The 17,157-nt window shown below is 37.3% G+C and overlaps 1 protein-coding gene across 2 annotated transcripts in view; it reads left to right on the top strand.

Annotated features, from left to right (window-relative positions):
• The window catches only part of SLC12A2 (solute carrier family 12 member 2), a 51,886-nt gene that overhangs the window by 23,848 nt on the left and 10,881 nt on the right, over nt 1–17,157 (top strand). For both annotated transcript variants that reach the window (XM_021551879.4, XM_021551880.4), the window contains exons 8-18: nt 271–398; nt 486–570; nt 4,532–4,692; nt 9,249–9,356; nt 9,958–10,081; nt 11,229–11,330; nt 12,439–12,594; nt 13,344–13,443; nt 14,234–14,345; nt 16,537–16,677; nt 16,875–16,981. In XM_021551879.4, coding sequence (XP_021407554.1) covers nt 271–398; nt 486–570; nt 4,532–4,692; nt 9,249–9,356; nt 9,958–10,081; nt 11,229–11,330; nt 12,439–12,594; nt 13,344–13,443; nt 14,234–14,345; nt 16,537–16,677; nt 16,875–16,981 — 1,324 coding nt within the window. The remainder of the gene's footprint in view (nt 1–270; nt 399–485; nt 571–4,531; nt 4,693–9,248; nt 9,357–9,957; nt 10,082–11,228; nt 11,331–12,438; nt 12,595–13,343; nt 13,444–14,233; nt 14,346–16,536; nt 16,678–16,874; nt 16,982–17,157) is intronic.

Raw genomic sequence — 17,157 nt, 5'->3', positions numbered from 1 at the left:
GTTGGGTCAAAACTTGAATATTGCTTAATACTCAGTATAAAATTTTAAAAAGCTGGATTATACTGCTAAGTATTTTTTCTACCTTTAAATTTGCTTAAATTTACTGTATTGAGTTTGGCTTGAAGTGGTGAATTAGGCCTTAAATGTTCTGCCTTTAGTTTTAAGAACGTCCTGTGACTGTCAGCTTTCTGACTGGCCTGATGGTGGCTGGAATGGGTTAATACTTCAGCTTCCATGTGAATATTGACAGACTTAAATCTTCTCCTGCAGCCGACATATTCATGGAGAATTTTGGACCGGATTTCCGACAAGAGGAAACTTTCTTTTCTGTGTTTGCTATTTTCTTCCCTGCTGCAACTGGCATACTTGCTGGTGCAAATATCTCGGGGGACCTTGCGGTAAGTAGTGGATTAAAAACATTCTTCATGACCACTCAAGTGTGCATTGACCTCTGTCATCACTGTCCACTGACGTTTTTCTTTCAGGATCCTCAGTCAGCCATACCTAAAGGAACGCTGTTGGCCATCTTAATCACTACAATGGTTTACGTAGGAATTGCAGTATCTGTAGGTAAATAATGTTTTTAACTTCATCCTTTCGCATTCGTTCCGAGGATGTATTTTGATATGGTTTTATGTAATTTGTTATGCAAAGTCGTTATGTAATTGACTTTCCTGCATGGGAAAGTAATAGCCAAAGGTTTCTGGCTTTCACTGTTGGGAGATGCAGTTTTCAGCTGGTTTTATAATTTCATTAAGTAACTGATGCTTTTCTAAGAAAAGTGACTGCTTCAGGCCAAAGATGACTTCTGTTGGTGTTGCCTCATTGTTGCAGTTATTTACATTAAAGGATTTACAGTTTAGCAGGGGGATAATCCCTGGATTAGGAAAGCATGTTTTCAGGAAATACCTGCTGAAAAAACACCTGTATTGTGTTGAGGATTATGATCATCAGCCACATATCTGCAGTGAGCTGTGGGATGATCAGACAGCATTGTGCTGAGGATGCTTGAGAAGTAATTCCCCAGCTTAGAGAGGAGACCAAGAAAGGCCTTCAGTTTTCATCAGCCCACTTTTGGAAGTGCCATGTTCTTGTGTAAAGAGGGAAAATAATCACAGACTGATCTGAGTCTTCTCTTCCCAGTCTTTCCCACCCCACAGTTGTTTGAAATCCTCTGTAAAAGTTGCCCTAGGGTTGATACCAGTTTTGCTGCAGAGCACCAGTGGTTTACTGTGTTTTTCCCACGCATAAAATAATTCTAGTAACCTTAAGATTACAGGATTGTAATTGAATCATGCACATTTCTTGCCTGTGATTGGAAACATTTTTTTACTCATGTCACATAAACTAGTTTCTGACAGCAATAATAATTTTTCTTCTATGAAAGACCTTGTTTCATAATACCTGGGGTGCCTTTTGAATGAAATTCTCATTTATAAGAGTACCATTGATCTTACCACTAATAATACTTCCTTTCCAAAGATACCAATCTTGCTAGTGTGCCTCTGTTGGCTAACGTGGGAGTGTAGCTCTGCCAAATGGTTGCTCTGTAGTGATTGTGCTTTATGCAGCATAATGAGCTACACTCATTTCCTAATTAGATTGACTGCGTAGACCTCTTGCTACCAAATTTGAATCCTTTGGAACCTCAGCCCACACAAGACTAAAATTATTGTTAATACTCGCTTATTAATGGAATACTTTGATCAGCTTCCAAACATGAAAAATACAGTATAAAAACTGACAAAAGAAGCAGTTTGCAAATCCAACTGGACGTGGAATTGATTCATCAGAAATGTTCTGCTGTGTACTGACTTACGCTTTGAATTCTGCTAGTTAGAAAAAGGCAGCAGGAGTCAGAGATCGTGAGTGAAATTTAGCTCCTTTAGAGCCATTGGATTAGGAATATTGGACAAATACTTTTATTCCTTTCCCAGAGGAGTGGTAAGCTAGTCACTAAAGAGTTGAAGGGACTAGTAAATGTTGGAGACTAGTCATATCTGAAGAGAAGGAAGATGTTCTGAATTTAACTCACTATTTTTATGCTCTGTAGTAAGTAAGAAGGCTAAATTGAGTAGAAAAGAAAGAAGGAAAATTACTGATCCTGTTGCTAGAGCTAGGCAGTTATTTCAGAAAGATAACTGAGATGTTGGTATGCAGTTTCATAACTGAGCAAAGGCCTAATGCAGACATGCAGGTCGCATGAGGAGGCAGATTTCACAGGCAAATTTGCTTAAGAAATCTTGGAAGGTACATTTCAAAGAATTAAATTTATCTCTTTAAGAACAAGGGAAGCTCTTAACAAAAATGCCAAAGTTCTGAGTAGCATTAAGACCTTCCTCCGGTAGTTAGGAAAGTAAAATTTATTAACAAGAGCCAAACTGTAGGTGTTTACAGCACTAGTAAAATTAAACACTCTGAACTGCAGGCTGTAGTACCTCTGGAATTCATATATTAAGGAGATAACTTAGTAGAGATGGCTGTAGACTATGCTGAAAACCTGGCAAAGCTCTGTTTCACTTTGGCAGGAACAAGCTTATAAATGCCTTTGAAAAGCTGAAACCTTATTTTCACAGGAGGGAAGACCTAAAGACTTTTTTAGGGAAAATTATGCCAGAATAATAGAAATTGAAATGAAACTTCTCTGGATGAGTCTTACAGAAAGTAACATTTATTATTGTTATTTTTATCTAAGTGTCTTCTGCTGAGGACAGAGCCTACCTGTCTGGCTTCTGTTCTACATTCTCTCTCACTAAGGCCCACATTAAGTTTGTTCCTACTGTCGTGTCTCTTTCTGCCATATTTTGATTGCATGTCTGAAAGTCCTGCCAAAGCTGAGTTTAAATTTTGACAAAATGAGGAAGAGGAGGGCTATGGTAGTGCACTGTAGGTATTTAATTAGAGTTGTCCCATATAATTGGCCTGCCATTGCAATCTTATCACCAACAAAATGTTATTTACAAATAGTTCAGCTGAGAAGTGTGTTGTCAAATCCATTATATACTGCTTGAGTGGCTGGGGAAAATACTTGTATAGTGAAGAAAGGGAAACATCTTCCTCTTACAGAGCTTTTTACTCCCAGTTAAACAATAAAACAATAAAAAAACTTCAGCTCCTCCACATACTCACAAGAAAAGCATAAGACAGGTGTTCAGTGTAGGAAACTTACTGTAATTTAACCAATTAGGCATAATAAGTAACTAAAAAAGAAATGAGGAGTTGAAGGATTAATTAATGTCCACCTACTGGGACCAGGTGTTGCAGTGGGCTGTTAATCAAGTTCTGATGGCTCACAAGAATTTAAATATGGCCATAGCTAATTAGGAATTAACTTCCCCCATGGAAGAGGGACAACATACATAGATGCCTAGGAATATTACTGAATAAACTTAAACTTGCAGAGATCTTTGCCTTTTTCCTTACTTTTTGCAAGTAATTAATTTAGGTCCTTAGCTGTCATGGGGTTCTGTTGCAAGGCAGCTCTTGTTATTCAGATTCCTAAAAGATTAAAGTAAGGGAGTTTTATTGACTGTGTCAACTTTTCCCCACTCCTTGTTTAATTCTAGTCCCTGGAAGTATTTCCTGGTATTCAAACAGTTTGATTACCTCTACTGTTAGACCATAAAATGTTAAATAATGCTTGGTCTGATCTACTTTTTGTCATCTATGAGACAAAACTCCCATGAAATAGAAGACTTGGTGGTCTTTTAGTACTCTTTAGTTTTTCTTAACACTTACAGGCTGAAATGCTGTTTCTCCAGTATTTTCTTGATCAGCAAAAGTAATCATAGATGAACTGAAGACAGTATTTAAGGTGATGATTATAGAAAAAATGTGGGAGAAATTGTACTGTATTTCTGTTTTTCATTAAAAAAACAGCTGAAAAATACCATGGTCACATAGGGGATGGCTTACTTAAACATTGGGAAATGGCTTGCAACAAACTTTCATTAAATTTATTTTTTAATGGCTGAGTCATAGCGACTGGGAAAAAAATAACTGCAGCAGAACAGATACCTGTCTGCAAACATCTGTGCACACAAAACAAATCTGCACTCCTTAGGAAAGTTTAGCAAAACAGAAAGTATAAAGTCATAAAACTATAAAATGGTTTAGGTTGGAAGGGACCTTGAAGACCATCCAGTTGCCAACCTGCCATGGCAGGGACACTTTCCACTGTCCCAGGCTGCTCCAAGCCCAAATGTCCCTGGCCTTGGGCACTTCAGAGATTGTGCTCTTAAACTTCTGCAAGTCTACTGACCTGGTTTTCCTCTGTGCCAAAACTTTGTATTTCTTCCTACAATCAGATATATTAAAACACTAAAGATTGTTTCAGCCAAGGGAGCAGTTGTATTTGTATTTGTGGTTCATAGTGAAGATGGGCTTAGTACTGGAGCATGTTAAAAAAACTAAAAGTGGTGTATTCTTGTTGGTCTGTGAGATTATGCTTACATAAAAAGGAATTAACACATATCCTTAAATTCAGGTTCAGTTAGTTAATGTTTTTTTTTTATTGTTGTGTGCATTGTAGGTTCCTGTGTAGTTCGAGATGCCACAGGGAATGTTAATGACACCATTGTCACTGAGCTGGCAAATTGCACTACTGCAGCCTGCAAACTCAATTATGACTTCTCATCCTGTCAGCCTCAGGGAGGATCAGAGTGTCACTATGGGCTGATGAACAATTTCCAGGTATGAAACTTCCTCCTTAATCTGTGTATTGGGTTTTGTGTTTGGGGTTTTTTTTTGTTTGTTTGTTGGGCTTTTTTTGGGATTTTTTGGGGTTTTTTTTTGTTTGTTTGGTGTTTTGGGGTTTTTTTCTCGAGTTTTTTGGTTGGTTTTTTGGGTGATTTTTTTGGTGGGATTTTAGTGGGTGTTTGTTTTTGTTTGTTGTTTTGGGTTTAGGGTGGCTGTGCAGCTTTTTTTGTTTTGGTTTGGCTTTTTTCTTGCTTTTGAGTTTCTTGGTTGGTTTTTTTGGCTCTGTTGGTTTGGCTTTTTTGTTGCTCTGGAATGTTTTGTTTGTTCATTCCTTGGATTTATTGGTTTGTGATTTTTTACTTGCTTCTTAGGAAAGGTTGTTGGCTATATACGCACACTTCCATAAATACAAGTTTTATCTGTAATAGGTGTGTGGTACACTCTAGCTGATATGCAAAAGAATGTATACATATTGAAAACCCTTAGGTGTTTATACACAGGTGGTATAAATATTTACTCTTTTTCTGAGAAAATTGCTGAGATTTAGGTGTTGGTGCTGCAGCTTTCTTTAGGTATGTGAATGTCATCATTCACTGGTGGGGGTAGATATACTAATTTTTTCAGTAATGTTGCTGAGTAATCATAGGTAGCCTCTGTCAGTAATTTACTTGCTAAATTTTTAATTTTTTAAAAAAATACGCAGTTGAATACTGTTTTACATATTTATCACAGCATCCTCTTTAGTGGTAATAAGGTCATGAATTTTCATTAAACATGATGTTACAGTGTTTGAAAATTCTCTACAAGTTAAGAGTTAATTCACAGTCTTTCACCACAGCCAGCTGGCTTGTTCATGAGCTACTGGTAAGGGTTTGAAAGAATCCAAGGACAATGAACTTACTGCTCACTGATTCCAGCTTGGTTTGTGGTAGTCCCATCTTTGCCCAAAGTGTACAAAAAGTTGGCTAGAGATTGAGCTGAAATCCACTAATGAAGTTGTTGTAGTGGAATAACGTATCTTGTGTGTCATCAGCTTCGTTCTTGTTCAGAGAACGTCAGAATTTCTCATGTGGGATTGAGCAATTTGCTAAATCTGATGACTTTTCATTGTTTGTTTTAAGCTCAAAAGAGCCAACATATTGTCAGGTGTACAGCTGTGAATAGCCTGTAACTGGTTTCCTCTGATTGTGTCCTTAAATCATGACTATTGCAAGGTTCTTAATATATATGTTACTTGTACTTCAGAGTATTTCTGCCTCCCCAATTATTCTGCTTCTCTGTGGAAAAAAAGGTTGGTGTCAATTCAGAAAAGTCACTTTTAAAGTCAGAGGCAGCACAAAGAATGCAGCGCCCCTCACAACCCCACTGCTTTGTTGTAGTTTTGAGAACCTTTTCTGTGAAATTGCTGGTTTATGTCTCAGCCTCAGGTGTCAGAAGGAAAATGTTTGTGTGAGAGGCTATTTAGCTACTGAGACACTTGTCCATTTCATAACTGAACTGCTCACAACTTTGTATCTCTGACTGTTAGGTGTAAGAACAGATTTTTTTTTTTCATATGCAGAGTGGTGTGTGTGTGTGTGTGTGGGAAGGAGGTTGTCTATGCTTGTGCACCTCTCAAGGTCTTTTCTGTATAGTAAATAACTGAGAAAAAATACTGCACAAACTAAAATTAATCCCTGAGGTGAGGGAAGATTCTTGTATTTTTCTTCCATCTTGAAAACAGGCAGGTTTTGGGACAGGAAGTGCCAGTCTGTGTTCTCAGTTCATCCCTTCAGGACACTCTGCTGCAGTCAGCTCTTCTGGCAGAGAATTGATCTGAAGTTCTGCTGGATCAACTCAGGGCTTCTGTGTGTTCAAGCAGCAGATGGATGACTTGTAATATGATTTACCTGTGGAAATCCTAGATGAGGAACTTTAAATGAGGACAGGAGGTGAGACAGGCTTAGTCAGACCTGCCTAGGAAGACCATCTTTAGTGATGACCATCTTTAGTTTAGAAACTCTTTAGTTTCTGTTACAGTCAGTAAATTACAGGTCTTCACAGGCTTCTGATATTTCTGTTCAGTGATTATTCTGTGCCCAGACTGTCATCTGGTAGAAGAGTATTTTCAAAAATTTGGTCTGGGCTCTGTAGCTCAGCCTAGAGCCTCCCATCAGAAAGTTACAGCTTTGGGTAATTAAAATGCAGATAATTTTTCAACTTTGGATGAAAGTTGAAAGTAGAATGAAACTCAGTTGTTTTAATACAGCATTTTTGTTTTGCTCCAATAGTGCTGGACCAAGGAACTAAATAGTCAAAATACGGTATTTCATGAACCCAAATGTTTGAAATCTAGGAAACTGCCTTAACTGCAAATGCCAGGCAAACATAATGAGGCCCTTATCAGCAGGAGCTGTATGTCTTTGTCAACACACCAGTGGTTGCAGGGCCACTCTGCCCTTTTCTGCATGATTTTGCAGGGATGAAAAATTTCAGTGCTGTGGGTAGCTGCCTTTGTGGGCTCCTTGGTTTCATGGTCAGGAGGTCTGGATTGTGTTGGGGATGAAGGGAGGGGAGTTTAACACCATGGCAAACTGATTCTGCTGGATCTGGTTCCCCCTGTATTCTCCTAGCTTAGAGAAACTTCCTAAAATCACTTAAACTAACTTAAGGCATAACTTACTAGCTTTTAAAATGCCAACTGTTGATTGCATAGGCTTTGCTGGGATAGCTCTCAAATTTATAAAACAGTGTAATAGTCAAAAATAGTGTCAATAATTGGAGGGGCTGCACAGAACCTAGAAAGAGAGAATGTAATATGAGTCAATTGCCGGAAGCAAATAGCAAGTTGAGGCAAGTGTAGTAAAGTGAAGGCATCAAAATAAAAACATTGGACATATGGGAAAAAAAAGTAATGGACACTTGTACTCAGATTCCCTCTGTAATAAGGGAAGATTGATTATGCCATCCTTGAAGGGAAAAAATATTTACATACTGCTTCTGTAAAAATTATTCTGCATTTATTAATTATGTTGCTATAGCAAAAGTTTTTCTGCAATAGTAGTAAAGCATTTATACCTTTAAGTTTTATTCTGTGACATAATATAGGGTTATTAGAAGCTGCCATTTAAAACAAACTTTTTTTGTTGCTTGTAAAATTAAATTAAACTTGGGTATAGGAGAGATAGTTTCACAGATGTGTTGTTAGTTTTACTCCTCTATGATTATAGGCCTAGCAAGTCTTTTTTTAGTTTTGGTTATAAACTTGCATGTAGGCTCCAGGAAGTTCTCTCCTTCATTTGTTACATACTCTGACAGATACTTTAATCTCATTTTTTGCAAACTCCATTTACTAAATTTCTCTTTTCATGCAAGGCATGCCTTGAACTGACTGACTGTGAAACCTGATGCAGTGCACAGATTCAGCTGACTGAGAGGCCCAGGTGTCACTGTCAGTCTGGTCTGGAGAAATCCACTAAATTTTGCTATGAATTTAGCCTTAGTAAACAAAACTTAATCAGTCATCTATACATTATGTCTCAGAACATCTGATTTATTTAGACAGCAAAATTTTACAATTTCAGGTGACAAAAACTTTAAAACAGGAGACTTCTGCATGTTTTTCTTGCTTTCCTTCAGTCACTCTCCTGATAATTTAAATGAGATGGTCAGGGTGAAAAAGGCAAGTAAGCAGTGCAAGTGATGTAAAACCACATTGTGCTTGAAGAGCACCCTGTTTAGTTTGGTCTGTTGACTAAAATTCTTCAGCACTGTCTGTCTTAAAGCAACTTCAGTTGTTTTTTCTGTAAAGAAAAGTATTGTATTAAACCATGAACATTTTTTTAATTACAGAGTTGTGTCTTAATTGACATGACAGATGTAAGGCTGGATGCGGCTATGGTACAGAAATAATCTGCATAAGAGTGGAGTCATAGAATGGTTTAGGTTGAAAGGGACCTTAAAGATGATCTTGTAATATGCATGCCGTGGGCAGGGATGGCACTCACTTTTTGTAAGCTCCCTCTTTTTTTAAGGCCCCTTGAGGTACTGGAAGGTACCAGCTCATTACTCATCCAGCTCACATTTGACTTCTGTCACTGAGGTTACAGAGATGTGCTGGGCTTTGATCTTGGGGAGGTAGGAAGCAAGTTTGTCTTGACTTTCTGGTTTTGACTGGGGGAAAAAAGCCTAACTTAAAACTATGGGGATTCTGAGAAAAGTGTTCTTCACATGTTTTATCACTTGGGGTTTCTGAGACCATGTTAGTCAGCAGTAGGTTAGTTGGAATATGTAACACCTTCCAAAGTATTTCTTCTTCCATTACTTCCTTCTAATCTTCTTATGAGCCCATGGAGACTTTTGCCCTTGATAATTTGAGCTTCAGATTATTTTGTGTGAAAAGGCACCACCTCTTGTCCTGAAATTTATATTCCCTGATCTGTCTCTAGTTCATTAATTTATATGAATACCTGATATTCAGACAGCTTTTAAGTGAAGTGTGTGTAGTATTTTTTTTCTGTTTGTGTAGTATGCATTTTTACATATTTCAAAAAAAGTATTTTGTTTTTCAGGTCATGAGCATGGTGTCAGGATTTGCACCACTGATTTCTGCAGGTATTTTTTCGGCCACACTGTCATCCGCATTAGCATCTCTTGTGAGTGCCCCTAAGATCTTCCAGGTAAGTATGGGAAGAAAATGGTAATATTTTGAAGAATAATTACTTTTGAGTCATTATTTTTGGAAGGGGACTCTTGACATACTGCCATCATTATCCATAGCAGATGACATCAGTGTATCATTCTAATTACCTGTTGTTTAGAACGGGAGAACACTTTGTTGCTGTTTCCTGAGGTTCCTGAGTGTATTTTGCTCTTTCTTCTTTTTAACTATTGAATTTCCTTCTCAGTCTTTAATTGGGTTAAAAAAAGTTAAGTGGGGAGTCAGTTGTATTGAAGCAGAGAACTAGTGTGTATATTGAGCAAACTTTCCACTTCCTGAGGAAATACAGTCTGTAAAAAAAGACTTCTGTGATTGTAAGGCAGTAGCCAAGTAAAATATACTTACAGAAGAGCAGATCTGCTTCTTGCAGGAGGATGTTACTTATGCATAGAATAGTAGAAATGCAAAATATCAAGAAGCAAAGACAGTTGAGATTACAATTACTAGTCTGTGATAGTTATAAACTATCAGAAAGTGTTCAGAAAGATAGTATGCAATGGAAGATGGCATGAGCAAAATGCATGCTGACTCTTGGATTATTTTTTTTCTTCCCCCCTCAGGCTTTGTGCAAGGACAGCATTTATCCAGGATTTCAGATGTTTGCTAAAGGCTATGGGAAGAACAATGAACCTCTGAGAGGATATATTCTAACATTTTTAATTGCTCTTGGATTCATACTAATTGGTCAGTTTGAAATTTTAGTAAATCTCAATCCCCTTTTGTCCTTTAGAAAGCATTCCCAGTGCATGTTGTAGACTTGATAACAGGGTCCTAGGGATCTAATGCACAACTTAATTCTAAGCCAGCATTCTAAATCTGGTTATTTTGAGGCTTACTTTCTTCTATCTCCTAAATAGAACTCTGTCAAGAGCTGCAGTAAATTTGAACTGCACTTCTTTTTTTAATCATAGCTATCTGACTTTAGGTGCTATCAGTAGATAGAAATACATCCTTTGCTTGAGACAGTGTTAACATCTTGTAAATATGAAAGTTTATTTCAGATTTTTAATAATGACAGCTTCAGTAAAATACAATCTTACATGAGCAATATTATTTACAATGTGCTTTTCTGTTAAGTTACACATGGTAAAGCTGAGGGCTGACACTGCTGTTGCTGAAGATTCTCTAGGTGTAATTAATTACATGTGGTTCTCTGTATGTGGCAAACTGATTGTGCTGTGTCCATCTATGAGTCCTGTGCCACTGCTTTTAACTTGCAGACTAGGCTGGCACATTCTGCATTTTGATTTTTTTTTTGTGGTTTTTTGGTGTGTGTTTTTTTTGTTTGTTTGTTTGTTTTGTTTTTTGGGGTTTTTTTTATGATGGTGAGAATACACATAGAAATGTTTTGTACCATGCTGCCTCGAGGAAAGGAGAGAGCATCAGGGTTTTCTCTCTCACTGATGGGCATGTAAGCATCACTGTTGTGAGAGTGTTGGTTTATAATATTAAAATCTCCTGTCATTTTTCAGAACCCAGTGTACTAGTGCACTGTTTGATCCAAGCCCTTCTGGGAATGAAGTTTTCTCAATTAATGATTTTGAAAAAATAAGATGTGCTTCCAGAGTGCTTCTAGAACACTTGGTAGTGCTTATATTTTTGAAACTGAAAGCTACACTTCCTAACTGTTAAAAGATAACTTAGTAAATAGGAGATCATTGACATAAAGTTCTATCAGCAAAAATGATAAACTGCATTTCTTTAGAACATATAAAAAATAAGATTATTTTATAGCAGAATTATTTCTCTCTAATCTTCAAAATCATTTGGTGATACCTTTGATAACGACTTGCTGTCCTTTTTCTTTTTTTTTTTATTTGTCATTTTACAGCTGAACTGAATGTCATTGCTCCAATTATTTCTAATTTCTTCTTGGCCTCATATGCCTTGATTAACTTCTCCGTGTTCCATGCTTCTCTTGCAAAATCTCCAGGTAGGAACTACTCATGGCATTAAAAGCTTAATATGTTGTATTCATGGGTCTTCTGAAATTTTGAGAACTGGGTGATCCAGTAGGGGTTGTGGGCTACTAATTTTGTCATCTTTGCTGAAGGAACACAAGATAATTCAGAGTTTATTCAGAAACTCAGGAAGAAAGCTTTTTTGCTAATTCAGTAGCTGGTGTTGGCAAACCACCCTTTTTGTTGTCTTCAGTTTCTGTTAATGTATTTCATCTTCTGGACAAGAACAAACAGGAATTGCTGGTGGTATTGCCCCATTTTTATAGTTTTCAGTGTGGGTTAAACTACAGGAATAAACGAAAACCTGGTACCTGCAGAACAGATGTACCTTATACACAGTCCATGTGCAGTTGTACTGGAATAACTCCCCTAAAAGCTTTTTAAGTTACTGAATGGGAAGATTTATTATTTTTCTTCTTAGAGGATGGGTATAACAGTTGGCACAACAGTTCTAACTTCAGTAACTCTATATTTTATACACTCGTTAATCTTGGATGTGTTCCTGGAGGTGTGTATACCTGATTTTGGATAAACTTGTAGCAAATAATGTAAAACACTGGCAGTCCAGTGCTTTGATGTACCCAAGTTCTTTTTGGATATACCTGCCATTTTCATGTAGTGAGAACTTCTGTGTGAAAACAGTAAAAATGCACAACTAAAAGCAGTAGTATGTAAGAAAATGAGGTGTGAGATGATGATTAATGCTTTCCTACCTTTGAAAGGAAAAATCAAATGTCAGACAAAGCTATTGCAGAAAGTTCCCTGTGCATGGTTCAATAGATACACTGGCACAAGCATCCTCAAACTTCTCTTCTGTGCTTTTAGGGGGCAGAATTATGAGCATTTACGTATCTGTGTGAGAAAGGTGCAAATTCATTTGAAAGGTGTTGGAAAATGGGAAGCATAAATGTGCCAGTCTACATCTTGTACGTCACTGAAACTCAGATGTTCACATGTAATGGATGCAGAATACCAGGGAAGGGAAAAAAACGCAGTTTTTGCACTGTAGTTTAAATTTTTGTACTGTTGTTTAAATTAATTTTCTCCCTCTTTTTTTCCACCCTCCAAAATCTTGACTAGGTTGGCGCCCTGCTTTCAAATACTACAATATGTGGATTTCTCTCCTTGGAGCTATTCTGTGCTGCATTGTAATGTTTGTCATTAATTGGTGGGCAGCACTTCTAACCTATGTTATAGTTCTCGGGCTTTACATCTATGTCACTTACAAGAAACCAGGTATGTACCGGGGTTTCTTCTGGTTGTGGAGGGGAGAAAGAAGGCAGAAAATATGGCCTTGGCAAGGAAAAGCCCCAGCTACTTTGTTCTGTTTGGACCACTAGATTAAATTTCTGTTTCAGCCTTTTTACTTGTAATTAAATGGAATTCTTCCTGCATAGTCACTGCTGTTCCCCTTTGTCTGAAATTATGAAGATGCCACTTAGGCATAGATGTCTGAATGATAGTTGGAGGAAAAGGTGCATATAGAAAATGGTACATTCATTGCAGCTATCAAGAGATGTGTATGGGAGGAAAAATATGATAGTGGAGTCTTCCTTTTCCTCATAAGAATAACAGACTCAAAAGATCTGCTTAGTCTAGAATTTTTCCACTAAAAGTATCTTTGTGTAGGTGATGTTTTGAGATTCAGTTTTTTCTTTGCTGTGGTATAAAATAACTCACCACAGCATTTTTTCCTCAGGTGTTATTCTTTTGACTGTGAAGTTGTTGTGGTCTTTGAAATGTGGAGATAAAAAAAGTCAGTTACTCCCTTCCTTAACTTTTTTGCTTGAACTTAAACAGAAATTTTATCTTTAAATATAATTTCCTATTAATCTCTAGGGTTTGTTGACTAATATTGTATAAAATGTAGCAAGGGGTAGCTTAAATCTGTGAGTTTAGTCAGTGTCCAGCATTCATTTTGTGATCATGATGCTTTACAACAGACAACTTTAAATAACACATTGGAACCTTCAATCTTTGAACAGATGTGAACTGGGGATCCTCAACTCAAGCCTTGACTTACCTGAATGCACTGCAGCATTCCATTCGGCTCGCAGGAGTGGAAGATCATGTGAAAAACTTCAGGTAACACTTAAATACAGGAAATTCTGTGTTCACTAGGCTGCTGTCACGAGTTTTGCTGTCAAAGTTTCCATTAAGGCCATGTTCATCTCCTGTGATTCATCCAAGTAAATGGAATTACAGATTGAGTGGGATTCTTAGTACAGGTGCCATCCTCTGAGGTTATGAAGAGCCTGGCAGCAACAGAGTTTTCAACAAAGCACCCATGAAAATGAAATGGAGCAGCTAAAGAGATTGAGAGAGATTACTTTAGGGGATTCATATGGTATCACGTATTAATTATGATAAAAAGTAATCACTTGTAATAACTTCTGAAGTTTGGAAAAATTTCCTGATTTAAAAGTTGCCTTTTACTTACTTGCACTAGGTTGACTCTGCCTTCTGAAGGAAGATAATGTAAAAATAAGCAGATTTTAGTATTTCTGCTGGCCCCAGAAGAATATAAGCTACAAAATGCAAGGGATGTGACTACCAGTGGGGAAGAAAACCTTAATCCTTCTGACCTAGTCTTGTCTAAAATCTGCTCTTGAACTTTTTAAATGTGTAGATTTTCAGATTTAATGGGATTAGTGAATTTTTATGCAGTTAGTCATAGATCTGCTGCCAGTTGGGTAACAACTGATCTCTTCTTAATCTGACATAGTATTATAAAAGTGGATGAGGTTATTACATTTGCAATGATGAATATGTTGTTATGGCTAATATTTGGAAGAAAATTTTCTGTTAATAAAAAAACCCCAGAATTCCAGATTAATTCTAATTCCAATCTTCTTTTTTCCCCTCATAATTCTAGACCTCAGTGCTTAATTATGACAGGTGCTCCAAATTCACGTCCAGCTTTGCTTCACCTTGTCCATGCTTTCACCAAGAATGTGGGATTGATGATCTGTGGCCATGTACATATGGTAAGTTTATTCTGTCTTTACTTTATAAAGTTACCTTGGTGGTGTTTTTCTTCTCTCTTCTTTGGGGTTTGGTTTGGTTTTGTTTTTTTTAACCTGTTTGGCTTTTTTTCTGGCTCATGGTTAAGTTTTGGTTTGTTTATTTGTTTAGTTTTTTTCTTTAAATGAAAGCATCATTAGACGTTAAAAAGTGTACAAAGAGATTTAGCGGTATGTTTTGGTTATCACTATGCCAGTTAGGTGTACTACAGGGGAAAAGTTGTAAAAAATCAGTACCTTTGATAATTTGATGCTTAAATGCTGAAGGACCTTTTGCTTCTAATTGAAGTGAACACTGGGTGGGAGATTGATTCCCTGGTAGAGTTTTTAAAAAACCTGGGAGAACGGAAACCTCCTTGATAAGGGAAGTCAATATCAGTTTAGCTAATAGCTAAAAATTGCTTTTAACCTTCCAAGTAGCTTTTTATTCCTTCAGTTACCAGATTAACTGTCAAGTGGTTCCTCTTCCCTTTCTAACCAGCCCCTGATATTTCACTAAGTATCCTTGGGTTGTTTTTATCAGAATATCAAGTGAGGATGATTTTGCAGAGGGGGTGGTTCTGCAAGGATATAATTCTAACAGTTCTTACTAAATGTCTTACGTGGCAAACTTAAGAGTGGTTTTGTGATGGTGAGAAGGATGCAATTTTCAAGTGACTTTTCTTCAGAATCATTTTGTCATAACTTGTGTTGAATGAGATGTAGGGTTGCTGTCATGCGGTGATCTGTACCAGAACTTCCATTTAACTACAGAGAGGCTGATAAACTTAGATAAATGCATTTTACCACACTGGAATTGTGTAGTTTTGCTTCATATCTTAAGGCCAAACTTCTGTCACATCACTAAGAACATTTAAGCAAGTGTGTGACTAAGAGATGTAATCCAGGACTGACACATGTCACCTACCCAGACTTCTGCAAGGACTTCAGCACAGTCCCATGTGACACTGACATCTCCAAACTGAAGAGACATGGATTTGTAGGTGTGGGATTGAGGGGAGGAGGAGTTGGCTGGATGGACACAGACAGGGAGTTGTGGTCAATGGTTCCATGTCCAGCTGGAGGCTGGTGATGAGTGGTGTCCCTCAGGGCGGTGTCCTGGGACTGGGAGTCTTCAATACCTTCATAAGTGACATAGACAGGGAGAGCAGCTCCTCAACAGGTTTGCAGCTGACACCGAGCTGAGGGTGCTGGTGACACACCTGAAAGACTTTGAATTAAAACATGGAATTACTCCTAAGTGTGTTTATTACACAAGTATGATTTGCTTCTGAGCTAATGAACAGATAAGAGCAAATCAAGTTAATGGAGTTGACATATAGATACTGTCTTAGAGTTTTTAATTTATGTCTATATAAACTTAATATTTCAGTGACTATGAAAGGACAAACAGAGTAATGCTACGGAGATAAGTTATCACAGATGTAATCACTACACTTTAAAAGTAGGGCCATACAGAAAAGAATAAGGTTGTGTTATCCTTCTTGTAGGAAGGCAGCTCTGAACATTTTTTGGGAGCATGTATCCTTTCCCTGTTTAAAAGTACTTTCTTACAGGAAGGGTGGCACTGCCTCATTCTTCAGTAGCTTTGCACATTTTGTTGAGTCTGTATCCTTCTGCAAAAACTGGGCTACTGTGTTCTTAGTTATTCCTTGTCCTGTATTCTACATTTTGATATCTAGGAGGAATACAAAAGATTCATCCTGACAGAAATGACATAAAAGAAGTATTTAAAGAGGAGGTGACTTTGACTGCAAGATACAAAGACTCCCATATAGTATAATATAGAGTCATCCTGCATCTGTGTATATTTTTTTACAAAGCCCTTTTCTTTTAAAACTATATTAATGCTTTGGAGGACAAGCTGATGCCCACACCCTGGGGAAGAGGGTTGTGCTCTGCAGGAACAAGATTGCTAAAGTTTGAGCAACCATCTTCCCAAAGATGGTAAAAGTTTTTCAATTTCTGTTGCTGATAATGCCTGGTATTTTGTAGTTTGGGGTGGTTTTGATAGTGTGCAAGCATGTTTTGAGGTTCTCTGAATTTGAATTCATTTCTGGCAGTGACTAAAAATTTGGGAGAGGCTTTTTTACTCCCATTATTCATATTCCTAATTCTTGTTCCCTCCCCTCTTATTGTTTTCTTCTTTTGAAAGGGTCCTCGGAGGCAAGCCATGAAGGAGCTATCAACTGATTTGGCTAAATATCAGCGATGGCTAATTAAAAACAAGATGAAAGCTTTCTATGCACCAGTGCATGCAGAGGACCTGAGGGATGGAGGACAATACTTAATGCAGGTATTAAAAAAAAAATAAATTTAAAATTCTGAAGATGCACATCAAAATTGGAAGGGGTTTTATGCTTTGAAATACATTCCTTTTGCAAAATTATCTTAAAGCTTTGATGAAAAGTATTTTATTATTCTCTGAAGCAAAAAAAGAACCTTCAGTTGTGTCAGTAACATATTATTTTGTAAAATACTTCTTCTTCTTAGGCTGCTGGTTTGGGTAGAATGAGACCTAACACCCTTGTTGTTGGATTTAAGAAAAACTGGAGACAAGGTGATATGAGAGACGTTGAAACGTATATCAATTTATTCCAGTAAGTAGAAAATACAGCGTTTTAGCTGCTATGTTCCATTTTAGTGTGTTTGGTAGTAAGAAAGATCTTAGTTACATGAAGTCTCTTCCAAGTGGACCTAGATTTTCTATTCAGCAGTCTTGGACACCTGGGGGTTTTTCTCATCTGGAAATTAATAAGCAAGTTGGTATAGTTTA

This window comes from Lonchura striata, chromosome Z (genome assembly GCF_050655825.1).
Source record: "Lonchura striata isolate lonStrDom1 chromosome Z, ASM5065582v1, whole genome shotgun sequence".
Classification (NCBI taxonomy): Eukaryota; Metazoa; Chordata; class Aves; order Passeriformes; family Estrildidae; genus Lonchura; species Lonchura striata.
The sequence above is the reverse complement of the archived record's forward strand: the minus strand, read 5'-3'. Positions and strand labels throughout refer to the sequence as shown.